Source organism: Thunnus albacares, chromosome 9 (genome assembly GCF_914725855.1).
Source record: "Thunnus albacares chromosome 9, fThuAlb1.1, whole genome shotgun sequence".
Lineage (NCBI taxonomy): Eukaryota > Metazoa > Chordata > Actinopteri > Scombriformes > Scombridae > Thunnus > Thunnus albacares.
In genome coordinates this window covers 11,987,612-12,012,947 of record NC_058114.1, presented here as the reverse complement: position 1 = coordinate 12,012,947, position 25,336 = coordinate 11,987,612, and the positions used below count along the sequence as shown (strand labels likewise).

Here is a 25,336-nt window from a genome sequence, read left to right as displayed (position 1 = left end):
CACAGGAGCAAAGGCCAATTTGACAAATTCGCTCAACATCAGAGCCATCAAGGTAAAGTCACGCATTCATCCAAATTCTGTTCTGCTCAAATTCTGCAATGGACAGCTCATCAACACCATAGGCATATGCAGACACAAAGTGCGAGTTAAAGGAAAAGAACACTATCTCATGTTTGTAGTAGTTCCAGAGGGAGATGACTCACTGCTACGTGACAAAGTTGTGAAAATTTAGGCCAAGTCAAGAGGGTGTACTGCATCAATGCCAATGCATAGAACAGTGTAGAGTCAGTAGTGGATCAGTATCCAGGCATCTTCAAAGGGTTTGGTGTCTTATCCAGCGCCGGGATGTGAAGCCAATTTGACATAGTGGCCAAACTGTGTAATTACGTCACGTGATGCTATTGGGCCCAAAAAGACTTTTTCCCATAGACTTACATTGTGATAGAGTTGTCTGTAAATGAGTGGATAATTTTTTTTGAGCGTCACAACCCCTGCGAAATGACTTGTCTCACTATCAGAATTTGATCTATTCAGTCCAATAACATTTCGAAAGTCTATAAGATCCACACGAGTGGATTGTTATCCCCATTCAAGTTAACTGGAGGGCTAAACCGGAAGTAGCTGGTTCAGCCGGCGAAAGTCACTGGTCCGCTTGCTGTATGGGCCCCACAGATGCAGAAGCAATGCGGAAAAAACTGTAGCAACTTTCATAGGAAAGAACGGGGCGCCGCCTCCAACGCCGCATCCAGTTCTCTTAAGACATCCATGGTCTTACCATTCACGTACAAGATACAACTAAAATATGTACAGCCAGTCGTCCATGCTCCCAGGTGGGTTCCAGCACCACTATAAAACAAACTGAAGCAAGAACTCGACCGTAGGACTTCACTTGGAGCTATTACTATTAAATATTTTTTTCGGTAATTTATTTTTGTCCCTCAAGAAATTGGTAGTATTTAACAGCAAAATACCAAAAATAGATTCTCCAATGTTTAGGGGCAAATAACCTCTGAAGTTTCAAATGTACTTTTAAGAATATATAACTAAAGCAAGTGATGCTTTTGTACTGAATTTAAAGATACGTTTACATTGTAAAAGACATTGTAGTTGAACCAGGTTGTTCTTAAATTCCTCACTAAGGGGTTGTTTAACATAAACACTGCTAAGGAATACAGTATGGCCATTCCTTTATATGATTGTTCTTTGTCTTCATCCAACAAATCACAGTGCTCTACTGCAGTGGTTCTCAAACCTTTTCACATCAATAACCCCTAAACTGACACAAATTAGACCACAGACCCCCATCTGATTAGATTTTTGCTTTTAGATGTTTTATTACAGAAAGTGTATGAAACCCATGACCAAAATAGTCATATATTCTGTCATTATGTTACTTATGGATGGAATTATTTTGAAAATAAATGATTCCCATTTTTTGCTGGGGACCCCCTGGAACCCTCTCAAGGACCCCTGGGGGTCCTTGGACCCCACTTTGAGAACTATTGACCTACTGTGTCTATTTCTTTCAGTTTACTTTTCCAAAGGCCCTCTGAAGTTGTTATTGAAGAGTCCAGAGGTTTTCCTATAAGTGAAATTAGTAGGGCACTATAGGTAATTGGTATTTATTGTATTGGCAGTTTGGTTGTTCTGAACATTTCATGTAAAATCACCATTTGCCTTGTATGCTAACTAAATGCAATAAAGCTTTCAAATTTCTTTTTGACATGTGCTTAGAGCTCTTACCTGGTTTTAATGGGTAATATGCACATCCCATCCAGTTATTCAAACAAATCTGAGACACAACGTGTTTTTATTGTACACGTATCCTACAGGGCATCACTTGCTTTGCCAAGAAATACAGTAATACAAAAGAACACACACATGGTAACATTTGTGTGAGGCACAAGAAACACACAAGAGACACCGCAGCAGTTTCAGACCTGCAGCTTCAGACCAGTTGTGTCTTTTGTAAAGAACAAGCCACTTTCGAAAGCCAGGCTGTGTTTGTGCATCTTTGCAAAGTTGTAAATACCAGTGTTAAATGAGTTTCACACTACTTGAATTTCAGCAAAGGTGGAATGTTTGGTACAGGTTAATGGTAAGTATATAACTTCCATTTTTTTGTCATTTCTCTTTTTAAATATTTTAGAGGGCATTTTTAAGCCTTTATTATAGCAACAGTCGAGAGCAGACAGGGAATGAGGGGGGGAGAGATGGGGAGGTGACACGCATCAAGCTGCTGCCAGAATCAAACCACAGATGTTGCGGTTATCTAGCATGTATCTTAACCTGTAAACTACCAGTTCACGCTTTCACTTTTTTTTTTTTTTTTTTTTTACCAAGAACGTAATCCAGACTAATAACAAGAACACTTGTTGACATACAGAGATGTCCATCTGAACACAAATACCTCATAAATATGATATTGTCATCTGACATTTCCTTACTTTACAAGCCAATAAGGACTGCCTGACTGCACCATTAAACAAATGACTGCGTAACTGTTAATTATGGGGATACCAATGACTATAAAGAATAAACAGTGTTCTTGGGTGTCATTGGGGGGAAAACCTACATATTTATTGTTTATTGTTATAATAGTAAACTCTGAACAAATCAGTATTCCTCCAGACAGTTAAAACTTGGCCTCACTTGTCTGATGGTCAAGTGCATGAGAAGACTGCACATTGAGCCCAGGTTATAGATGTGAAACAAATGATAAAATTTTGTTTTACAGTTACAAGCTAAATTATTTTTCATCATTTAGTATCCAGCAGAGGCTAGTGTGATACCATGGTCCATTTTCATCAATTTTTATTATATTGGTTCATAAGGGTCATACAAACATAAAATGTTATAGCTCACACAAACAAAACATGGTTAAAAAAAAAAGACGTAACATAAACCACAACATACACCTGCAAACTCCACCTGTAACAATAATTATCTGGAGGTGAAATCTACATGCTGCTGCTTTTACTTTACTTTTCTTTAGGTGGCGTTGATTAGCATGTGTAAAACTCTTCATTGAAATATTAACAGGCAACATGATCACAACAGAAATACAACAGAAAATAAAGGACAAGTTAAAATAATGTAAAAGCCATGCTATACAGGTAGATTTAAAAGTGTGATTTTATAATACTTGCGTATTCTGCTAGTCAAACACTGGTAATGTTAATAGCAAATGCTTGATCCAGTTTTGACTTTAGCATAGCACATTGAAGCTGTTACAAGACATTAATGATCAAAGATGCCTTTGTGTGGTCAGGATCTAATGCTTCATGTTACATGATTTTATTAGTCTTAGTCTGTCCAAATTTGATGGGATTAAAATGTCAATGAGAATAGGACTGTTCCAGTTGTTGCAAAATGCACATTAAAACAATAAAAAAATATCTGTAAATTCAACAAAGACAAATTTAACAAAAACACAATCAGTTTAAGCAAATAGAAGTAAAGCAAGCCAGTATCAATTCTAAGTGCACTGAGTGCCATTGTTCACAGGTTAAAATGCCGACTATTGAACTTACTGAAGAACTCAGTAAGAGTAAATGATGGTTTGGTAGGCTGCTCCGTTAGGCCTGTGTTCATCAACGATCTTCTTAATGATGTCATTAAGATTCAGGTGCATTAGCATAAACTACAACAGAAAAGAAGAAAAACAGGAAATACTGCAACTTAGTGTGGGTACTCAAACTGCAATACACTTCATACTTACTACATAAAAAGGTTTTGTCTAAGTGACTTTAAAACTACAAGTTATATTAAAAGCTATTGTAATACTGTACACAATACAGAATTCCTGATGATCTTCCTACCATTAACAAGTGACCTAACCTAACCTAACCATAACCTAACAGCTAAATATCAGTCATTTGCAGCTGCTGAAAGTAATTGCTGTTTGCTACCTACTCTAAGACTGATGTAGGAAGAACAGGACAGCTTAAGTTTACTCACTGGCTGTTGACTCAAGCATCACATCTTCATTCACATCCCTGAGGAGAAGATACATAATGAAGTTTGGCTTCAGAGAAATGCATATAATTTTGTATCCTGCTGTATATAGTGCATATTCATGTTGCTACATACAGAATGGGTAAACCATATATTTCATTTTTCACCTCTGTTTTTATCAATTTGATTAAAGAACTGAGTTCAGCTGGAACAACAATAACTCTCCTCTACAGGAAATTAAAACTCATTACAACTGTAAAACTGGCCAGAGGCAACGTTACAGTCAAACTGATGCAGGAGATAAGATGCAAAATGATCCTTACTGGGAATTTCTGAGCTTCTTCATGTGGATCTTGTAGACGACACAAAACACGGCCACAGATATGAGGATGATGATGATGTGGACCAGAAGACGAATGACAAATTTGTCACTGTCTGTAAAATTATGGTTATAACAGAAATATATCTAAGGGGTGGCATTTATATCAAAGATTAAAATGTGCAGAAATTGACATGTATGGTTAGTCTGAATTAAATGTTCTATCTGAGCAACTTGTGACATTAATTAAGATCACACGTACAGGAAGTGCTAACACGTTCTGTCTTGGTTTTACTGTAAAGGTATCCGTTGAAAGCAACCACCTGAAAAGACAGAGCATCCCTTTAACTTAGGAATTATGGAACTCATATAAGTATGAGGAATAAACTGAACAACACTGTTAAATGAAAAGTAGGATTATACAAACCTCCACGTCGTAGGTCGTTAAGTAGCTTAGATCTTTGAATATAAAATTACAGTCCGTTTTTGGTGGCGTCGTCTTCTGAATGACACCATTATATCTAAGAGTTGCATTGTATAGCTTCTTAGGCCCACGGAAATCTTTCACATGACAGATTACTTCAATCACATTATGCTCTGGAACACTTATGTCAAACTTGGAAAAATCATCTGGTACTGTAAGAGAGTGAAAAAAACAACAACATATTTTCCTTTAGATGCAACACTTTATGCTTATTCACAGTTTAAGTGATTGTTGAGTTTAAAATACCAGCAGTTTTAACACTGATTAAGCTCATTAATGTTACTGTGTTGATTGTCTTGGGCATCAGTATTTCCTTTAAACGATTAATTAATAACTGAATTTTGAAATGGAATTGCGAAATTATTTTAAAACAGCTTTCAAAATTTTACTTTTTGTTATTCCATTTATCCCACACAGCTGTTATGTGTTGGCCGGAGCTGTGTTAGGAGTCTGGCTAATCAGAGTGCCTGAAACTCAGTGGGGTTGTCAGACTGTCACGGTCACAGGTTGTCATTTATCCTACTGACTGGTTGTCGAAGGTGAAGAAGGTGAGTCTTAATACGAGCCAAAAAGGGAGGAAAAGTAGAGAAGATGTAGAGAGGAAGAGGAAGGTTTGGATGTGTGTGTGATGTATAAAATACATTTTCTTATATAATATACAGTATACTATATATTGGTATCATTATTATTATTGGTATTGCTATCAGGGAATGAAATGTTGTTTGATTATCAATATTTATCACCATTTAATTAAATAAGACATGTAGCCTAATGATATAAAATACATAATCTCTAATTATCATTATTATTATGATAAAAAGTAAGATAAATTTTATAATTATGATTACTATCCCTTTCTTAAATAATAACTAAATAATTAATTACAGTAAATCTTGTGTTGAGTCAATGCCAAAAATTGATATGATTCATTTAGAAACCATATTAAGCATAATTTAATGTAGCTGTAGTTCAATACGTGATGTCAGTTTTCTCCCCAAATATTCACAGTTTCAGTGCTGTTGTTAAAACTGTTACTTTTACTGGCTCATGGTCATCTTAACCTAATATTCAACTATGAACATTATATAATAAATAGCCTTTTTAGCCTTTTGAACTAAATATAACTTTATATAAGTGTTGACTGTAATATTTTCCAAAGACAATTTGCCGTTTACTTACCTTCAGGCTCAGTTTTCTCTGTAACTTCAGTTGGTTTGGCAACCTTCTTGTTGTTGTAGGTGGGTTGGACTTCACAGGTGTAACTGATGTATGGTTTCAGTCCAGAAAAATTACATGCTCCTCCTGGTTTCTGTTTGTTAACTGTAGATGTAACATTTCAGTTTTCATTAGCTGCTTTTGGTGTCTGATTTAATAACAACAGGAACATATAAAAAGATGTAAAAAGACTGAACCTATAGTTAAGAAATATTTGTTGAGTTACCATTAACTGACAAGAATATAGATATCTAAATCATCAATGTGTCACTGCGACTGTAGATCACTGACTGGTCCTGCAAGGTAACACTTTTGTGTACACTGTGTACTACATGGCTGACAGACAGAGAATCAACTAATATCACACTTTCTAAAAACTATTTCAAATAAATAACCAGCAAATCATATGAAGTGCAACAATTTTATCTGTAATCACAATTTCTCATCATGTTGTTCTATTGAAAAAAGGTAATTAAACTCTTTCAATATTATTTCTGTATCATATTTAATTGATTTTATTTTTCATTAATAACTTGTACCAAAGTGTGACTTGTCGTTTCATCTCAGCTTATTTACACCTATTATCCCTCAATGTACTAAAATGTGAGCACAGAAGAAAAATGATATACTTGAGGCCAATGGAAGTTTTAAATGTCTTTATTGTATATCTCACTTGTCATATAAACTGACCAGCAAATTAATCTGCAAGACTCCAAAATATACATTGATCTAAAATGGAAAAGGTTTTTAAAATTTTACTTACGTTTTGCACGTTTCTTGTCCCATATCGAATTCACAGGGTGACAACTGCAGTCATATGAAAGCCCATCAAGTTCGGGGACCTCTTGACAGTTCTGACTGGTTGTTGTCCAGCTCAACTCAATGGAGGTATTGGTTGAGTCCCTTTGTGTTATTATATTAAGATCTGTTGAAACACATCACACATCTTTAACACTGAACTGAGTAATCTGGTATTTAGTATCTTAGATTACAAGCTATCATTGCAACAACATACCACAGTCAATCTTGAACTGGATAGCAGGTGTGTTTTTTATGGTGACATCATTTTCCTTGATCTGACCAGTACAGGTGTAGTCTGTGAAAGGCTCCAGTTCAGATACTTTCTTGGGATTATTGTAAGAATCTGAGGAGACAGAAGGGTGACAACATTTCTCAATCAACTAATATCTGTACCTCAGAACTTAAGATCAGTTTTAAACAGTTTAGATTTAGACATTCAAAGCAAAAACCAATATTCTATTCAAAACTGATTCACAGAGATCACAAAGCAACACCTCACCACCACCTTCCTCACATACCAGAAGACACAATTTATGTCACTACAGTTATTAGAAAAATATGTTTTCTACTCCTGCAAAAATTACTCCACTTTACATCTTCATCTCGTTTACACTATGAGTACAAAACAATGGAAATGCAGATTTGAATCACCATCTGTATCCATGTAAATCCATTTATAATATTGCTGACAAACAAAGTCTCTCTATTTTCAGTCTGACCACTTACCAGAACAGATGTAATCAAAGGTGAGATCAGTGCATTTTGGAGGTAAATTTTTGCTTTCTATTTTTGCAGGAAGTTTAGTGGGAGGAATCAGATTTATTTCACTTGGATTTAAAAATTCAGCTGAAAAAGAGAAAAAAGCACATATAAAACATGATGAAAGGAGGTCTACATAACATGTATTTTTAAATGCATGTAGACTGTATTATACATACCAGCACTGATGTGTTGAGTGAGACTAAAGTTCACACACTTTTCTTGAGTGAAGGTTGTCATCAAATTTGTGCAAATGTCATTATAACCAGGTCTAATACAGAACATTTTATTGTCATTTCGGCATCGCATGGCTGTAAGATTATTTATTTGCACAGAGCTGATGTTCCAGTCACTCTTGTAACAAAGATATCCAGGGATGCAGCTGCTAAGTTTAATGTCATCTTCAGCTGAAATATAGAAGTGATGCACAAATGTCTCTCCCATTTTCACTCATTTCTAAAGTTAAAAGAAAAATACAATACAACAGTATGAATTATTTTTACTCACTCATTTCCATTGTCGTCACTGTAGTTTTATAATCGCTATGGTCACAGAGTATTTTTGTGCCAGCATGGTCAAATGTCACATTATGCTCGTAGTCAGTACAGGGCTTCAGGGCTGTGATATTATGTGTTGTTATGTTTGGATTGGAGTGCTGAAAAATGGCTTTGCCTCCAATCTGATTTTGGCCTTCTTCTTTAACATTTACGGTGTAGTTGCCAGGGGGAGAGTTTATGAACTTGATCTCGAGGCCAAACTTGATAGGTGTAACAGTGTAAGAACCTGCACAAACAATACACAGTGAAACCTGTTAGTAAGATGAACCATCTGCCATTTATTTTAACTTTGTTCATATAGATGTGGAAAATGTTCCTGTGTATGCCGAGGCTCATTCTGTACACTCCACTTTCAACATATTCATTGTAAAGTAAGAGAGAAATACAAACATTAAAACAACATTAGATGGATTATCTTTTAAACTGATACTCACACTGTGGAGGTGTCGGGGCTGGTGCAGAGTGTGGAGGACATATTCAAAAGAAATTAGAAAGGAATAAAAAATACAAAAAATATTAACATTTAGTTAATGTTAAGATTCATAAATGTAGATTCATAGCAGTGCTGCTGTATTGGATTGCATCAGATTGCACAGGTGTACCTGAGAAAGTGGCCGGTGAATATAGTATTGACCTGTTTATCATGTATTAATTTTTTCCTCCTATAGTTCATTTGTGTGTAGTTGGTGGAGTTAGACATGTATTTGGGTGTTTTTTTTTGTTTGTTTGTTTGGTTTTTTTGTGTTAAACCTTGCTTAATTTAGGCAATTACTACAATTCCCTGAACTTGGGTATCCAGAGACCTAGGCGCTGATATATAGATTGTGTACACATGGTGAAATATTTTCTAAGTTTTTCGCTTATTAAGTCTCAAATTACCACCACTAAAGTATACATTCTATGCATTGTATTTTCACTTTATTTTATCTTGCTTTTATTGTTATTATCAAGTGGGTTTATTTTCCGTCTTATGTTACATGGGTACTGAGGTCAATGGTTGGTAGGTTTGAGAAAAAAGACTGTGATGTGTTTTCTAACTCCCACAGTGCCACTAAGGATGATTTCTTTCCAGGGCAGCTTTGGGTTGCATCCGACACAGATAAGACCCACAGTGCCATTAAACCTGTAGGACGACTTTCTGGGGTAAGCTGAAAGAGGCTTATTTTGGTTAATCAAGACTGGTGGTGAGTCTGTGTCCGTTGGGAAGAGGGAGGTTCTGTTAAGCTTATGGCTTCAGAAACCTAGGCACTGATTTACAGGTTGTGTAAACACGGTGAAGTACATGTTCTATATATTGTATTTTCACTTTATTTTATCTTATATTTAGTAATATTATAATGTGGGTTTTATTTTACACATTATGTAGGGGACACCAGGGACAGTTGTAACATGGGACTGTTGTAACACCTTGAATTCCTCCAAATCAGAAACAAGCTACAGTGATTACACTAACTCTGCAAATGTTCAGTTAGATGGTCTTCTTACTTACAAAAAAGGAGCCACATTTGAAACTCCCAGAGAAAGTTACCAGCAAAAGTGTTTTTTTGAGATAAAAATTTAACTTTTTTATCAAATGTATTTTTTGGATACTGTCCTGAGATCAAATGTCTAGTAATCCAAACAAGTATTATTAGAATCACTGTTTTGTAAGCTAAAAATAGAAATGACTAGCATGTGTCAAACAGTCAAGCTAGTTCACATGAGGTGAAAACATGGCTGGTGATACGGGGACGGTTGTAACACCTTGTTACAACCATCCCTGAACCAAGTTTCATTTATATTTTAAAAACCTAAAGGCCTACATAAACTAGATAGATAGATAGATAGATAGATAGATAGATAGATAGATAGATAGATAGATAGATAGATAGATAGATAGATAGATAGATATCGATAGATAGATAGGCTTCAGATGGCATTAAACAGGGTAAATCAGTCAGGACAGTGGCCAAATCATACTGCATTTGCCATGTGACCCTGTACTGAATGTTGTCCTCAAACTAATCCATTTTGATTTCATGTTTAAACCTTTTTGAGGATGTGTGTTCTACCCATTAAATAATTATCTTGCATTATAATTTGATGGCTCTTTTTTGTCATGTAGTGTGAAAAAAGGTATTCTTTTTTTTTTTTAACAGTCACAATAACATGAATGATAAATAATCTTTTTCATTTTGAGTATTTGATTGATTAATTATGTATATCTTTGACATGTTGCAACTGTCCCTGTACACTGGGAGTGACAGTATTTAAATCATTTTTGCAACCTGGACATATTTCATAAAACCACTTAAATACATTGTTTCAGTAGTTGACACATTGCAGTTTATAATATAGCAAATGGACTGTTCCAGTTCCAATGGTTTTTGGGTTATTGGGAAAATCACAAAAAGTATTATCCAGATTAGTGAAATTGATTTCTGTTAAAAGGCTGAATTCATTTAATCTAATTTTAGATAAGATGTTGGCTTTCGTGCTGCTATGAACATGAAGAGATGAGACAGTGAAAAGTGAGCTTGAGGTAAAGGGGGGCTGAGGTGAAGGTATGGTACATGGTAAAGCATAGCTGATGGTAGAAGAAGACATAATAAACATAAGAATTACAACTGAATGTTATATATTAGGAAAAATTATTTGCAGTCACTCACCTGATGAATCTTGACCTGGAATTACAAAAGAGAAAGAAATTTACACACTTGTAATGAAGGGGTGTATATTAGTATTATGCAGAATAACATAAATATACACACATCACAAACCAGGTTTGTTTTATTAAAACATCCATTTCCATCTAAACTGGCTGTAGCTTTGCAGCGATATCAGCGGAGGTGTACAAGGTACAGGACAGGGGATGTGGTTCACACCAAATAAACAAGCATAGTGTAGGTTTTTTTTTCTCTATTTTTCCATGTGAATGAACACAACATGAAGCAATATAACTAAATATAATATGCAGAAATATTATGTACTCTACCCTCACTGGAACCATCCCATAATTTGGAAGTTAAAGTTTAATTAACTGGTTAAATTAGGACAGAAGAAATTGGGAAAATTCCAAGAAATATATTATGATTAAAAGAAGATCACTTTCCTTTCTTTTCACTATATGAGCATCACACTACTTCATGCATTGGCACTGAATGTCACTAGAGAATGAAAATAGCTATTACAAATTAGTTGCATAAATGTAGGTCTTAAATAGTGAATAATATTTGGCAAGAGGTTGATTGTGGTGGGAGAGGTTTGAGTTTCATACTGCTTAGCAAACATTTTATTTTCAAACAAAATTGCACATTACATATTTCATACACAAAAACTATATATACACCCTAAAAGGTATATGTGAATTGACCTGTTAATCATGAAGTAATTTTTTTCTCACATAGTTTATTTGTGTGTAGTTGGTGGATTAGATGTGTTTTTGGGTTTTTTTTTGCATTAAACCTTACTAAATTTTGGTAACTACTACAATTTCCCAGAACTTGACTCAATTGCACATCACATGTTGAATATTTATAAGTCAATATAGTTTTGACCTGTTTTCCATTAGTAATTTGGTCAGGCCACCTTAGGTTGGGAACCACTGGACTAAACTAGCTAACTGTATTTAAAGTAGTTGAAACTTGCTCCAGTAGCTACAACAGTAACATGCTGCTTACACACTGATGCTTCAGTATTAATAATCTGGTGATGTCATAAATAAAAAATATATCAGTCAGATAGATGAAATGAGTACTTTTACTTTAATACTTTAAGTACATTTAGCTGCTATTACTTATGTACTTTTACCTAAGGAGGATTTTTCATATAGGACTTTTACTTGTAATGGAGTATTTTAACTTAATATACTTAACATTTCATGGCAATAATTCAACATAATTTTTTACCTGTGTATTCTGTAGCCATTCTTTGTTTATCTTGTTAAGGATAGGAACTGTTTTTGGTGTGAGGCAGCTGTTCATATGAATATCCAGGTCATTACAATTGAGACCCCCAAACACAACACACTAAATGGTTGGGAGTATAAAGCACAGGACTGACAACTTAATTGGATGATTTCAGTTATGGTCATAAACCCAGCTACTTTTTCAGTTCTAGTCTGATGTCTGTTGATTTAAAAAAAAAAAAAAAAATCTTGCCGGTAACACAAAATTCTTGCATTCAAAAAAGTTTTGTGGGCAGGTGCATCGGATCATAAATTGTGACCAAAAAATCAATCATCAACATTTCCTGATGAATGTCTGAGGGCCGATACATTGTCAATAAAATGAGAACAAGTGATCAACAGTGCGCAGTCATTTTTGGGTCTTTCATAATTTTTCAATGTTCAATAACAGAATGTTAATAATAATAATAATAATAATAATAAAGGGGGTGTAGCTCAAATTGCTTTACATAAAGTGAAGAAACGAGAGAATAAATAAAAACAAAAAAAACAGGCAATTAAGACAAGTGCAAATACTGCGTGATAAACCAATCAATCAAAGGAATAGCAAACAAAAGAGGCAACAAATAGCAAGAACAGGTATTCTAAGTACAATAAAATATGTAAAAGATAAGAAAAAACAAAGGAACAGTGACAGTTAGTTAAAAGCAATGTTGAATAAATAAGTTCTAAAAATGTTTACAGAATTTGCATCTCTTCTAGCCTTTGGTAGGGAATTCCATAGTTTTGGTTCATAGTTAAAAAAGGTTGAGCTGCTGTGAAGGATTATAAATCAACAAAGAATTAGAAATATGGGTCTGTCCCAAACCATTAAGAGCCTTTTAAACAAGTAAAATAACTTTAAAATCAATCCTAAAAGACACTGGGAGCCAGCGCAGATTACCTAAAACTGGGGTGATATGCGCTCTCTTTCTTGTTCTAATTAAAAGCCCGGCAGCAGAGTTCTGAATTAATTGTAGTTTATCAATGGATTGTTTTGGAAGACCGGTGAAAAGAGCATTACAGTAGTCTAATCTACTTGAAATAAACCCACCCAATTTTTTCAACATTTTGTTGGCATCTTTTATCTCTTAAATGAAAGAAAGCAGCTTTGGTCACCCTCTTTACGTGGGATTTAAAATTTCAGTCTGAATATAGGATAATGTCCAGGCTCATGACTTCTGATTTAATGGGTCAGTACATTTATTAAAAGCTGATGAGTCTTCAACAGTCGATAATGGAAAAGTAACGCATACCAAGGGTTGTAGTGAGATGCTGATCACTGGAAGTAGACTTGAGAGTAGAAAAAAAGTGTCTGTAATGTACCTTTATTTACTGGATATTTAGATTAAGTTGTTTATGATGTTCCAGAGCTGATGTTTTACTTTTTCTGTATATCTATTAAAAGTCTATTCAAAATGAATCTATTTTTAACATATTTGAATGTACTTAGCCAAAAAAATTGAAATGTGAAATTTAAATCTCTATATGTGGTATGAAACATAGCAGCTATTGTCACTTTATTTGAAGAGAATAAATTGGCTATAGTTCCTACTGTGGATTTGGGAGAACAAGAAAATGCACTTAAATAAAAAGCATTAATGTAATGTCGTAGAAGAATACAAAATGCATCTGTTTTGATACTAATACAACTTAATCTGTCCTATCCTTCAGCATCTTGCATTTTATTTGAAATAATAAATAAGGTTACTTACAGTCAGCCACACCAATGACCCCAGCACAGAGGAGCAGGATCTTGATACCACATAGACCTGCCATATCTAGGACTTACAGTGTGTGAATGTATGTTTGAGTGGGGGACCCAGATCATCAAGAGCGCCTGGTTGAGCAACACACACACAACCACAATGGGCATCTATATAAAGGAAGTCATGTGACAACATTTCCTCCTTTCAAAACAAGATTACAATCTGCCCATGTAAACACGATTTTTAAATAAACCTTACAACTGTGGAAAGTCAGTTCTCATGGAAAAGTTGCCTTTTCAGTACCAGAACAAACAAAGCCAGGAGTACTTTTTCTGCATCCCTGTCATTTTTTCATTCATTTTTAATCTTCAAACTTAATGTTTTTTAGGATGTACTTACTACTTACTTACTACTTATTGTATATGTACCCTACAGGGCATCACTTGTTTTGCCAAGAAATACAGTAAAGACACCAGAAACCAACTTCAATCAATACAGAGACACCATGCCGGCAGTTTCAGACCTGTAGACCATTGGTGTGTTTTGTAAGGAATAAGCCACCTTAGAAAGACAGGCTGTGTATATAATATATACCTTTGATGGAATGACCAGATACTGGGATCATTAACTTGTCATTATGTCACCCAACAAATAAGTGTGAAAAATTCCTTCCCATATTCCTTTCACCTGTGTTAGCATTAGATAAAGTGAAGTCCATGTCACAGTTTTATACAATTATATTACAATTAACTTTAAATCTACTTGTACCCATTCTAGTATTGGCTCTTTTTCGTACTCAATAACTTTGTCACTTTCAGATGCTTTCTCCCTCCTTATGTCCATCCTGTCCCGACCTCTCCCCTTGATGTTTTGGTGCATCTCGCAGTAGGGTGACACCTCCAGGTGAGCCTCCTTTGGGTCCTTTCTCTGTTGCACGTAGCCAGATCCCTGATGCCTTTTTGCACTGACAAAGTTTTAAATACCAGTGTTAAACGAATTTCACACTACCTGAATTTCAGCAAAGGATGGAATGTTTCACTTTGGCAATTAATGGAAAACTGGCAAATTGTAGCAGCTTAATGGTAAGTATATCTATATAAAAAGCCTCTATATTAAAAGCCTTTATTGTAGCAACAGTTTAGAGCAGACAGGAAATGAGGGGGAGAGAGATGGGGAGGTGACATGCATCACTCTGCTGTTAGAATCAAACCACGAATGTTGTGTTTATCTAGCATGTATCTTTATCAGTTAGTTACCAGGAAACGGTGTAACACTTTTACTAAGAACATAATCCAGACTAATATCAAGGACACTTTTTGACATACAGAGATGTCCATCTGAAATCTATCCATCTGACATCTGCAAATACATCATAAATATGATATTGTCATCTGATACTTCCTCACTTTACAAGTCAGTAAGGATTGCCTGAATGCATCATTATAGAAATGACTGAATAACTGTTCATTATAATAACAGCAATGCACTAGTAATTATATACCAGAGACACAGCAGAGGCTAGTGTGATACCATGTTCCATTTTCAACGATTTTTATTATAATGGCTCATAAGGGTAATACAAATATAAAATGTTATATGTAGCTCACAAACACACATAGAAAAATGGCATCTGTTTGTGAAAAATAATAAGACATAACATAAACCACAACATACTCCACCTGTAACATTCATTGCCTGGAGGTGACATCTACATGCTGCTGGTTTTACTTTACTTTTCTTTAGGTGGCGTTGATTAGCATGTGTAAAACTCTTCATTGAAATATTAACAGGCAACATGATCACAACAGAAATAAAACAGAAAATAAAGTACAAGTTAAAATAATGTAAAAGCCATGCTATACAGGTAGATTTAAAAGTGTGATTTCATAATACTTGCGTATTCTGCCAGTTGAACACTGGTAATGTTAATAGCAAATGCTTGATCCAGTTTTGACTTTAGCATAGCACATTGAAGCTGTTACAAGACATTAATGATCAAAGAGATAATCGCAGATGCCTACGTATGGTCAGGATCTGATGCTTCATGTTATATGATTTTATTAGTCTTAGCTTGTCCAAATTTGATGGGATTAAAATGTCAATGAGAATAGGACTGTTCCAGTTGTTGCAAAACGCACATTAAAACAATAAAAAATATCTGTATAATTCAACAAAGTGAGGACAAAAAACACAATCAGTTTAAGCAAATAGAACAAAGTTAAGCAAGCCATTATCAATTCTAAATGCACTGAGTGCCATTGTTCACAGGTTAAAATGCCGACTATTGAACTTACTGAAGAACTCAGTAAGAGTAAATGATGATTTGGTAGGCTGCTCCGTCAGGCCTGCGTTCATCTCCCTTCATTCTGATGCCATTGAGGTACATTAGCATAAACTACAACAGAAAAGAAGAAAAACAGGAAATACTGCAACTTAGTGTGGGTACTCGTCAAACTGCAGTACACGTCAGACTTACTACATAAAAAGGTTTGTCTAAGTGACTTTAAAACTACAAGTTATATTAAAAGCTATTGTAATACTGTACACAATACAGAAATCCTGATGATCTTCCTACCATTAACAAGAGATCTAACCAAACCATAACCTAACAGCTAAACATCAGTCATTTGCAGCTGCTGAAAGTAATTGCTGTTTGCTACCTACTCTAAGACTGATGTAGGAAGAACAGGACAGCTAAAGTTTACTCACTGGCTGTTGACTCAAGCATCACATCTTCATTCACATCCCTGAGGAGAAAATACGTAATGAAGTTTGGCTTCAGAGAAATGCATATAATTTTGTATCCTGCTGTATATAGTGCATATTCATGTTGCTACATACAGAATGGGTAAACCATATATTTCATTTTTCACCTCTTTCTTTATCAATTTGATTAAAGAACTGAGTTCAGCTGGAACAACAATAACTCTCCTCTACAGGAAATTAAAACTCATTACAACTGTAAAACTGGCCAGAGGCAACGTTACAGTCACACTGATGCAGGAGATAAGATGCAAAATTATCCTTACTGGGAATTTCTGAGCTTCTTCATGTAGATCTTGTAGACGACCCAAAGCACAGCCACAGATGTGAGGATGATGAGGAAGACCAGAAAGCCAATGAGAGCTTTGTCATTGTCTACAAAATGATGGTTATGACAAAAAAAATATCTAAGGGATGGCATTTATATCAAAGATTAAAATGTGCAGAAATTGACATGTATGGTAAATCTGAAATAAATGTTCTATCTGAGCAACTTGTGACATTAATTAAGATCACACGTACAGAGAGTGTCAACATGCGCTGTCTTGGTGCTACTGTAAAGGTATCCGTTGAAAGCAAACACCTGAAAAGACAGAGCATCCCTTTAACTTAGGAATTATGGAACTCATATAAGTATGAGGAATAAACTGAACAACACTGTTAAATGAAAAGTAGGATTATACAAACCTCCACTTTGTAGGTCATAAAGTAGCGTAGATCTTTGAATGTAAATTCACATTTGTTTTGTGATTTCTTCTCCTCAATGACATCATTATTATAACTAAGAGTTGCATCGTATAACTTCTTAGGCCCACGGAAATCCTTCACACCAGGACAGGTAACTTTAATCACATTATGCTCTGGAACACTTAGCGACAAATTGGGAACTTCGTCTGGTACTGTAAGAGAGTGGAAAAAAACCCCAACATATTTTCCTTTAGATGCAACACTTTAAGCTTATTCGCAGTTTAAGTGATTGTTGAGTTTAAAATACCAGCAGTTTTAACACTGATTAAGCTCATTAGTGTTACTGTGTTGATTGTCTTGGGCATCAGTATTTCCTTCAAATGATTAATTGATAACTGAATTTTGAAATGGAATTGCGAAATTATTTTAAAACAGCTTTCAAAATTTTACTTTTTGTTATTCCATTTATCCCACACAGCTGTTATGTGTTGGCCGGAGCTGTGTTAGGAGTCTGGCTAATCAGAGTGCCTGAAACTCAGTGGGGTTGTCAGACTGTCACAATCACAGGTTGTCATTTGTCCTACTGACTGGTTGTCGAATGTGAAGAAGGTGAGTCTTAATATGAGCCTGTCAGAGGGCAGAGGCCAAAAAGTAAGGAAAAGTAGAGAAGACAGAGAGAGGAAGAGGAAGGAGAAATAAACACATGAAGGTTAGCGTACTGCTGATAGGAAGGAACTCTATTGTTGAAACCATGATGTACGGTGAATGACAGCCCTCATCATTTACATATTTTGGGTTAGCCATGAAGCCAACGCTGAGCTCAGGGCACAGTTGGAGGACACCAGGCCCGACTCCAAACACCCAGACAGTCGATGCTGCAGGAAGCATGGTAAGGCCTGCATCCTTTCTTGTTCATTGGAAACCAAAGGTATTCAATATATGTTGTGGCCTGTTAGTAGTTGGTACAACCGTAAGGCTCAGTGGTACTTAAATCACCTAGATTTAACATATTATATCCAGAACTACCTGTGCAGTGTCATAAACACATAAGTAAATGGAATAATAAGCACATTTTAAAAGCCTTTAAGTTAAGTTTTTGGCTCCATTTTGAAATGTATTTATTACTTCATTTAAATTAATTGAATTAATTAAATATTGTCTATTGAAAGACAATTCAAGGAAACCTGTTATTATTTGGCAAATGCATGATTTTTATATTTTACTTTGAGTTTGTTTTTAAATTAATCATTTGATTATAATTTAATACTAAAAAAGTTTATAATTACTACTGTACACCACAGCACCTGTGCTTCATTTATAAACAGCTCAGGACTAACTAAAGCTTGTAGATTTCTGCTCACTGCGACATTGTGAAAAAACACAGAGAATAACCATTGTTGTTGTTTGTTGTTGGAATTTGAGGTCTATAATTACTGTGTATTCATGATACATGTTTTGTACATGGCTCCTATTTCAGTTATGATCGGAGCTACATTATAAAGTTAATTATAATGGTTTGGATGTGTGTGTGTGATGTATAAAATACATTTTCTTATATAATATACAGTATACTATATATTGGTATTATTATTAGTATTGATATTGCTGTCAGGGAATGAGATGTTGTCTGATTATCAATATTCACCAACACCATTTAATTAAAATAAGACAGATTGCATTCATAATTATCATTACATAACTAAATAATTCATTACAGTAAATCTTGTGTTGAGTCAATGTCTAAAATTGACATGATTCATTTAGAAACCATATTAAGCATAATTTATTGTAGCTGTTGTTCAATACGTGATGTCAGTTTTCTCCCCAAATATTCAGTTTCAGTGCTGTTGTTAAAACTGTTACTTTTACTGGCTCGTGGTCATCTTAACTTAATATTCAATTATGTACATTATACAATAAATAGCCTTTTAATCCCTTTTGAGCTAAATATAACCATAACTAAGTGTTGACTGTAATATTTTCCAAAGACAGTTTGCCGTTTACTTACCTCCAGGCTTAGTTTTCTCTGTAACATTAGTTGATAGGAGAACACTGTTGTTGTTGTAGGTGGGTTGGACTTTACAGGTGTAATCGGTGTATGGTTTCAGTCCAGAAAAATGACATGTGCCTCCAGGTTGCTGTTTGTTAACTGTAGCTGTAATAGTTTAGTTTTCATTAGCTGCTTTTGGTGTCCGATTTAATAACAACAGGAACATATAAAGAGATGTAAAAAGACTGAACCTATAGTTAAGAAACATTTGTTGAGTTACCATTAACTGACAAGAATATAGATATCAAAATCATCAATGTGTCACTGCGACTGTAGATCACTGACTGGTCCTGCGAGGTAACACTTTTGTATACACTGTGTACTACATGGCTGACAGACAGAGAATCAACTAATATCACACTTTCTAAAAATTATTTCAAATAAATAACCAGCAAATCATATGAGGTGTATCAATTTTAGCTGTAATCACAGTTTCTCATCATGTTGTTCTATGGAAAAAAGGTAATTAAACTCTTTCATTTCAATGTTATTTCTGTATCATATTTAATTGATTTTATTTTTCATTAATAACTTGTACCAAAGTGTGACTTGTCGTTTCATCTCAGCTTATTTACACCTATTATCCCTCAATGTGCTACAATGTGAGCACAGAAGAAAAAATGATATACTTGAGGCCAATGGAAGTTTTAAATGTCTTCATTGTATATCTCACTTGTCATATAAACTGACCAGCAAGTTAATCTGCAAAACTCCAAAATATACATTGAACTAAAATGGAAAAGATTTTTAAAGTTTTACTTACAGTTTGTATGTGTCCGATCCTGTGAACGACAACTGCAGTCGTATGAAAGCCCCTTGAGTTTGGGAAGGACCTTTGAACAGTTCTGACTGGTTGTTGTCCAGCTCAAGTCAATGGAGGTATTGGTTGAGCTGTTTTGTGTTTTTATATTAAGATCTGTTGAAACACATCACACATCTTTAACACTGAACTGAGTAATCTGGTCTTTAGTATCTTAGATTACAAGCTATCATTGCAACAACATACCACAGTCAATCCTGACATGGATATCAGTTGTGTTTTTAATGGTGGCATTGTCTTTCTTGATCTGACCAGTACAGGTGTAGTTTGTGAAAGGCTCCAGCTCAGACACATTCATGGTCTTATTGTAAGGATCTGAGGAGACAGAAGAGTGACAACATTTCTCAATCAACTAATATCTGTACCTCAGAATTTAAGATCAGTTTTAAACAGTTTAGATTTAGACATTCAAAGCAAAAACCAATATCCTATTCAAAACTGATTCACAGAGCTCACAAAGCAATACCTCACCACCACCTTCCTCTCATATCAGAAGACACAATTTATGTCATTACAGTTATTAGAAAAATATGTTTTTCTACTCCTGCAAAAATTACTCCACTCTACATCTTCATCTCTTTTACACTATGAGTACAAAACAATGGAAATGCAGATTTGAATCACCATCTTTATCCATGTAAATCCATTTATAATGTTGCTGACAAACAAAGTCTCTCTACTTTCAGTCTGACCACTTACCAGAACAGATGTAATCAATGGTGAGATCAATGCAGTTTGGAGGTAAATTTGCTTCTATTTTTGCAGGAAGTTCAGTGGGAAGAGTCATTTTTATTTCAATTGGATTTAAAAATTCAGCTGAAAAAGAGAAAAAAGCACATATAAAACATGATGAAAGGAGGTCTACATGACATGCATTTAAAAATACAGGTAGACTGTATTATACATACCAACATTGATGTTTTTCTTAAAGGAAAACACCGCGCACTTTTCTGGAGTGACGATTGTATTCAAATCTGTGCAAATGTCATTGTAATCAAATGTGATGCAGAATGTTTCATTGTCATTTCGGCATCGCTTGGCTTCAGTATTATTTGCTGTTATTTGCACAGAGCTGATGTCCCAGTCACTTGTGTAACAAAGATGTCCAGGGGTGCAGTTGTCAAGTTTAATGTCATCTTCAGCTGAAATACAGAAGTGATGCACAAATGTCTCTCCCATTTTCACTAATTTCTAAAGTTAAAAGAAAAATACAATACAACAGTATGAATTATTTTTACTCACTCATTTCCATTGTCGTCACTGTAGTTTTATTATCACTGTGGTTACAGAGTATTTCTTTGCCAGCATAGTGAAATGTCACATTATGCTCGTAGACAGTACAGGGCTTCAGGTGTCTGATATACAGTGAGCTTTGATTGAAGTGCTGAACATTGACTTGGCCTTCTTCTTTAACATTTATGGTGTAGTTGCCAGGAGGAGAGTTTATGAACTTGATCTCGAGGCCAAACTTGATAGGTGTAACAGTGTAAGAACCTGCACAAACAATACACAGTAAAACCTGTTAGTAAGATGAACCACCTGCCATTTATTTTAACCTTGTTCATACATGTGTCGAAAATCTTCCTGTCTATGCCGAGGATCATTGTGAACACTCCACTTTCAACATATTCATTGTAAAGTAAGAGAGAAATACAAACATTAAAACAACATTAGATGGATTATCTTTTAAAGTGATACTCACACTGGGGAGGGGCTGGTGCAGGGCGTGGAGGACACATTCAAAAGAAATTAGAAAGGAATAAAAAATACAAAAAACATTAACATTTAGTTAAACAACACAAGTGATTTAAAATACTCCCAAAGCACACTAAAGGTAAAGTATGTGCCTTTAGCTTATAGATTATTTGTAACCCTTTTATCCACAGTGCGAGTGTATGCACAACACAATCTTATTACAATCCTATATAAATGAGAAAATTCCAACCTTCGGTGGTAGGAGTCACTGTGGTGGTGGACTGGGTGGTTGGAGGTGAGGTCTGAGTTTGATTGCCGAGTGCCTGAGAGTCTGTTTGGTTGGTGGTGGGAGTGGTTGTGGGTGTGGTCTCATTTGAGGTGTTTGCAGGATTGACATTGGCTGGAGGACGGAGATCATGGAGGTCACATTCTGGCAGAAATACTCTATTTTGCAACAGCCTTACCTAACATGATGCCTTACTTCCATTTCAGGAAAATATCATGCTAAATGCAACGCTAATGTGGCAAACAAAACTGTAAACTGAGGCTGAATACGTTACCATCAGATGCATTAGTTGGAATGGTCTGAATTGAAGTGTTTGAGGAAAGGGGTGACAAGGTGACTGAAGATGTGTTGGCAGTTGCAGGCGTGTCTGAAGCCACGGCAGGAGTTGCCGTGGTGCGTGGAGTTGAGGAGGTGAAAGTTGGGCTGACTACTGAAGATGAGTTCAAATTTGTGGTAGTGCGTGCAGGTGAGGTGGTTGAAACAACATCTACATTCCAAGAATACGAAAAATCAGGACAGACACAATATCACAATAACATCTCCTACATTACTGAAGATGTTTCATGTAGCAGTTTGCTTCTCATGGTGCTAAACTATTTAATTTGTTATTGCTTCTTGTCTAACCTTCCTCATTAATGTCAACTGCACATTTGTCTTAAAATTAAAAAGGTAAGAAATGATAAAAAAACAAACAAACAGTAGCCCTGAGGAGCAGATGAGGTAAGACAGAGTTAAGTAGGACTATGAAGCTAGAATAGTGGAACTAGCACTTAGTTTTGTATTAGATGTAGACGAAAAAAACCTTTGGACCTACCCTGTAATGCAGTATCTATTTGCATAGTAAAATAATTAGGCAAAAGTTCAACCAAGATGGCCAATTCAGCCCAGAACTTCTTACACACACATATTATTTCTCCATAGACTGAACACCCATTTCATACATGTATTTTGAAACATGCATAAAAACAAACAAAAAAACAAACAATAATGACCAATAGAGTTTAATATGAGCAACAAACAAACTCTCAGTAAACAAACCAAAAAATACTACATGTCTGAAAAGGAGCAGGTGGAAGTTAATAATTTCCAACCATTTCACTTTGAGTATTAAAGGTTATTCAGGGTTTTTGGCTAAATTATTTAGCATCATGAATATATTTAAGACTGGTTGTCTCTCCTGGTTGAACTTCTGCTTTTGCTGTAATCTACAGTAGCATCTGTCCCCTCCCCGAATAAGTATTGTGAGATGGACACCAGTTTGACTGATATATATATCATGGTATATATATGTATATATATATATATATATATATATATATATATATGCACATGTGAATACCACATGTTAGTGTATATGTCAATAATTCAACATAGTTTTGACCTGTTTGTCATGTAATAATGTTTTCCTCCTACAGTTTATTTGCATGTAGTTGGTGGAGTTAGACGTGTTTTGGGGGGGTTTTTTGTTGTTTTTTTGGTGTTAAACCTTCCTTAATTTTGGCAACTATGACGGTTTCCCAGAACTTGGGTATCCACTTTCTGTGCAAAGGGTACATAATGTCCATTTGAAGGCTGTGTTCATTTCACATAGTTTTGGACAAGATGCTGGCTTTGTATGAGGGGCAGATAGGGACATTATTCAGAATTACCATGCATATACATGTACTTTTCCTCTCACATACATATCAGCATCATGTTAAGCGAGGATTACTGTACTGTCAGCCAGTTCAGTTTGTGACATTATGTGTCATGGGAAAACATGTGTGACAACTTTATACAAGTGAAAGTCCTGTATTCAAAACGTAACATTTTACTTGTATGTCTGTGAGGTTTTCAGTATAGTATGTGTATTTGAGCACATTTTACTAGTATTTGTGAAAGCTTTTCAATGGTTTTTATGAGAGCTTTTCAGTTGTGTATGTAAGTATGTAATTTTTCAGTTGTTTGTGTGAGAGTGTTTCTGTTGTGTATTTAAAGCATTTCACTTGTATGCGTGTGTGGTTAGCACATTTACTAGTATGTGTGAAAGCTTTTCAACAGTTTTCATGAGAGCGTTTCAGTCGTGTATGTAAGCGTATAATTTTTCAGTTGTTTATGTGAGAGTGTTTCAGTTGTGTATGTAAAAGCATTTCACTTGTATATGTGTGTTCTTTTAGTATACTATGTGAATGATTTTGGTTTCATATGTGTATATGAGAGGAAAAGTACATGTGTATGCATGGAAATTCTGAATAATGTCCCTAATGGCCCCTCATAGCTTTGGTGCTACTATGAACATGAAGACATGAGACAGTGAAAAGTGAGCTTGAGGTAAAAGGAGGCTGAGGTGAAGGTATGGCACATGGTAAAGCACAGCTGATGGTAGAACAAGACATTATAAACACTAGAATTACAACTGAATGATATATGTTTGTATACGTAACACCACGTATATGTATGTATATGTTAGTAAAATGTATTTGTTGTCACTCACCTGATGGACCTTGACCTGGAATAAGAGAAAGATATTTACACACTTGTAATGAATGGGGTGTATACGACTACTATAAAGAATAACATAAATATACACACATCACAAACAGGGTTTGTTTTATTAAAACATCCATTTCCATCTAAACTTGCTGTAGCTTTGCAGTGATATCAGTGAAGGTGTATGAGGTACAGGACAGAGGATAACGTTTGCACCAAAGAAACAAGCATACCGTAGGGTTTTTTTCTATTTTTTCCATTTGAATGAATACAGAATGAAGCAATATAACTAAATATAATGTGCAGGAACATTATGTGCGTATGTGCGATCACAGGGGACATTTTGTGGTACATACTGGCTTTGGCGTTGCTGTGACAATGAAACAGTATAAAGCAAAAAGTGAGCGGATCAATTGAGTTATTAGAATGTAGAATTATAAACATCACGAAAACAATTAAATGTAATATATTAAGTAACATTGTTAACCTGGAATTACAAAAGAGAAAAGTATAAATTATTATTGCATTTGTTATGTTTTATTAAACCTGTTTGGGCATAAAAAGCAGGACTGACAACTTAATTAGATGACTTCAGTTGTGGTCATAAACCCAGCTACTTTTGCAGTTCTAGTCTGATTGATTTAACCTTGATTTATTTATCCTTTGGCAGGGAATTACATAGTTTTGGTGCAAAGTTAAAAAAAAGCTGAGCTGTGGATTTTTTTATTTGTGTGATCGTTTGTATTTTTTAAAAAACGGCAGCAGAGAATCTAAGAAGCCTTGAAGGATTATAAAACAACAAAGAATTAGTAACGTAGGCCGATCCCAAACCATTAAGAG

The 25,336-nt window shown here is 35.1% G+C and overlaps 1 protein-coding gene and 1 long non-coding RNA gene across 2 annotated transcripts in view; both read right to left on the bottom strand.

Moving 5' to 3' along the window:
• LOC122988989 (receptor-type tyrosine-protein phosphatase C-like) overlaps positions 1 to 25,336 on the bottom strand; it is a 101,424-nt gene that overhangs the window by 60,217 nt on the left and 15,871 nt on the right. The window contains exons 4-5 of the mRNA XM_044361675.1: positions 21,992 to 22,141; positions 8,527 to 8,544 (exon numbers count right to left, since the gene is read on the bottom strand). Of these exons, the coding sequence (XP_044217610.1) occupies positions 8,527 to 8,544; positions 21,992 to 22,141 (168 nt within the window). The remainder of the gene's footprint in view (positions 1 to 8,526; positions 8,545 to 21,991; positions 22,142 to 25,336) is intronic.
• LOC122988996 lies at positions 3,424 to 4,477 on the bottom strand. Its single transcript, XR_006404924.1, has 3 exons — positions 4,281 to 4,477; positions 3,961 to 3,998; positions 3,424 to 3,643 (listed from the first exon to the last, which is right to left on the bottom strand). It is a non-coding gene; the product is annotated as an uncharacterized LOC122988996 (long non-coding RNA).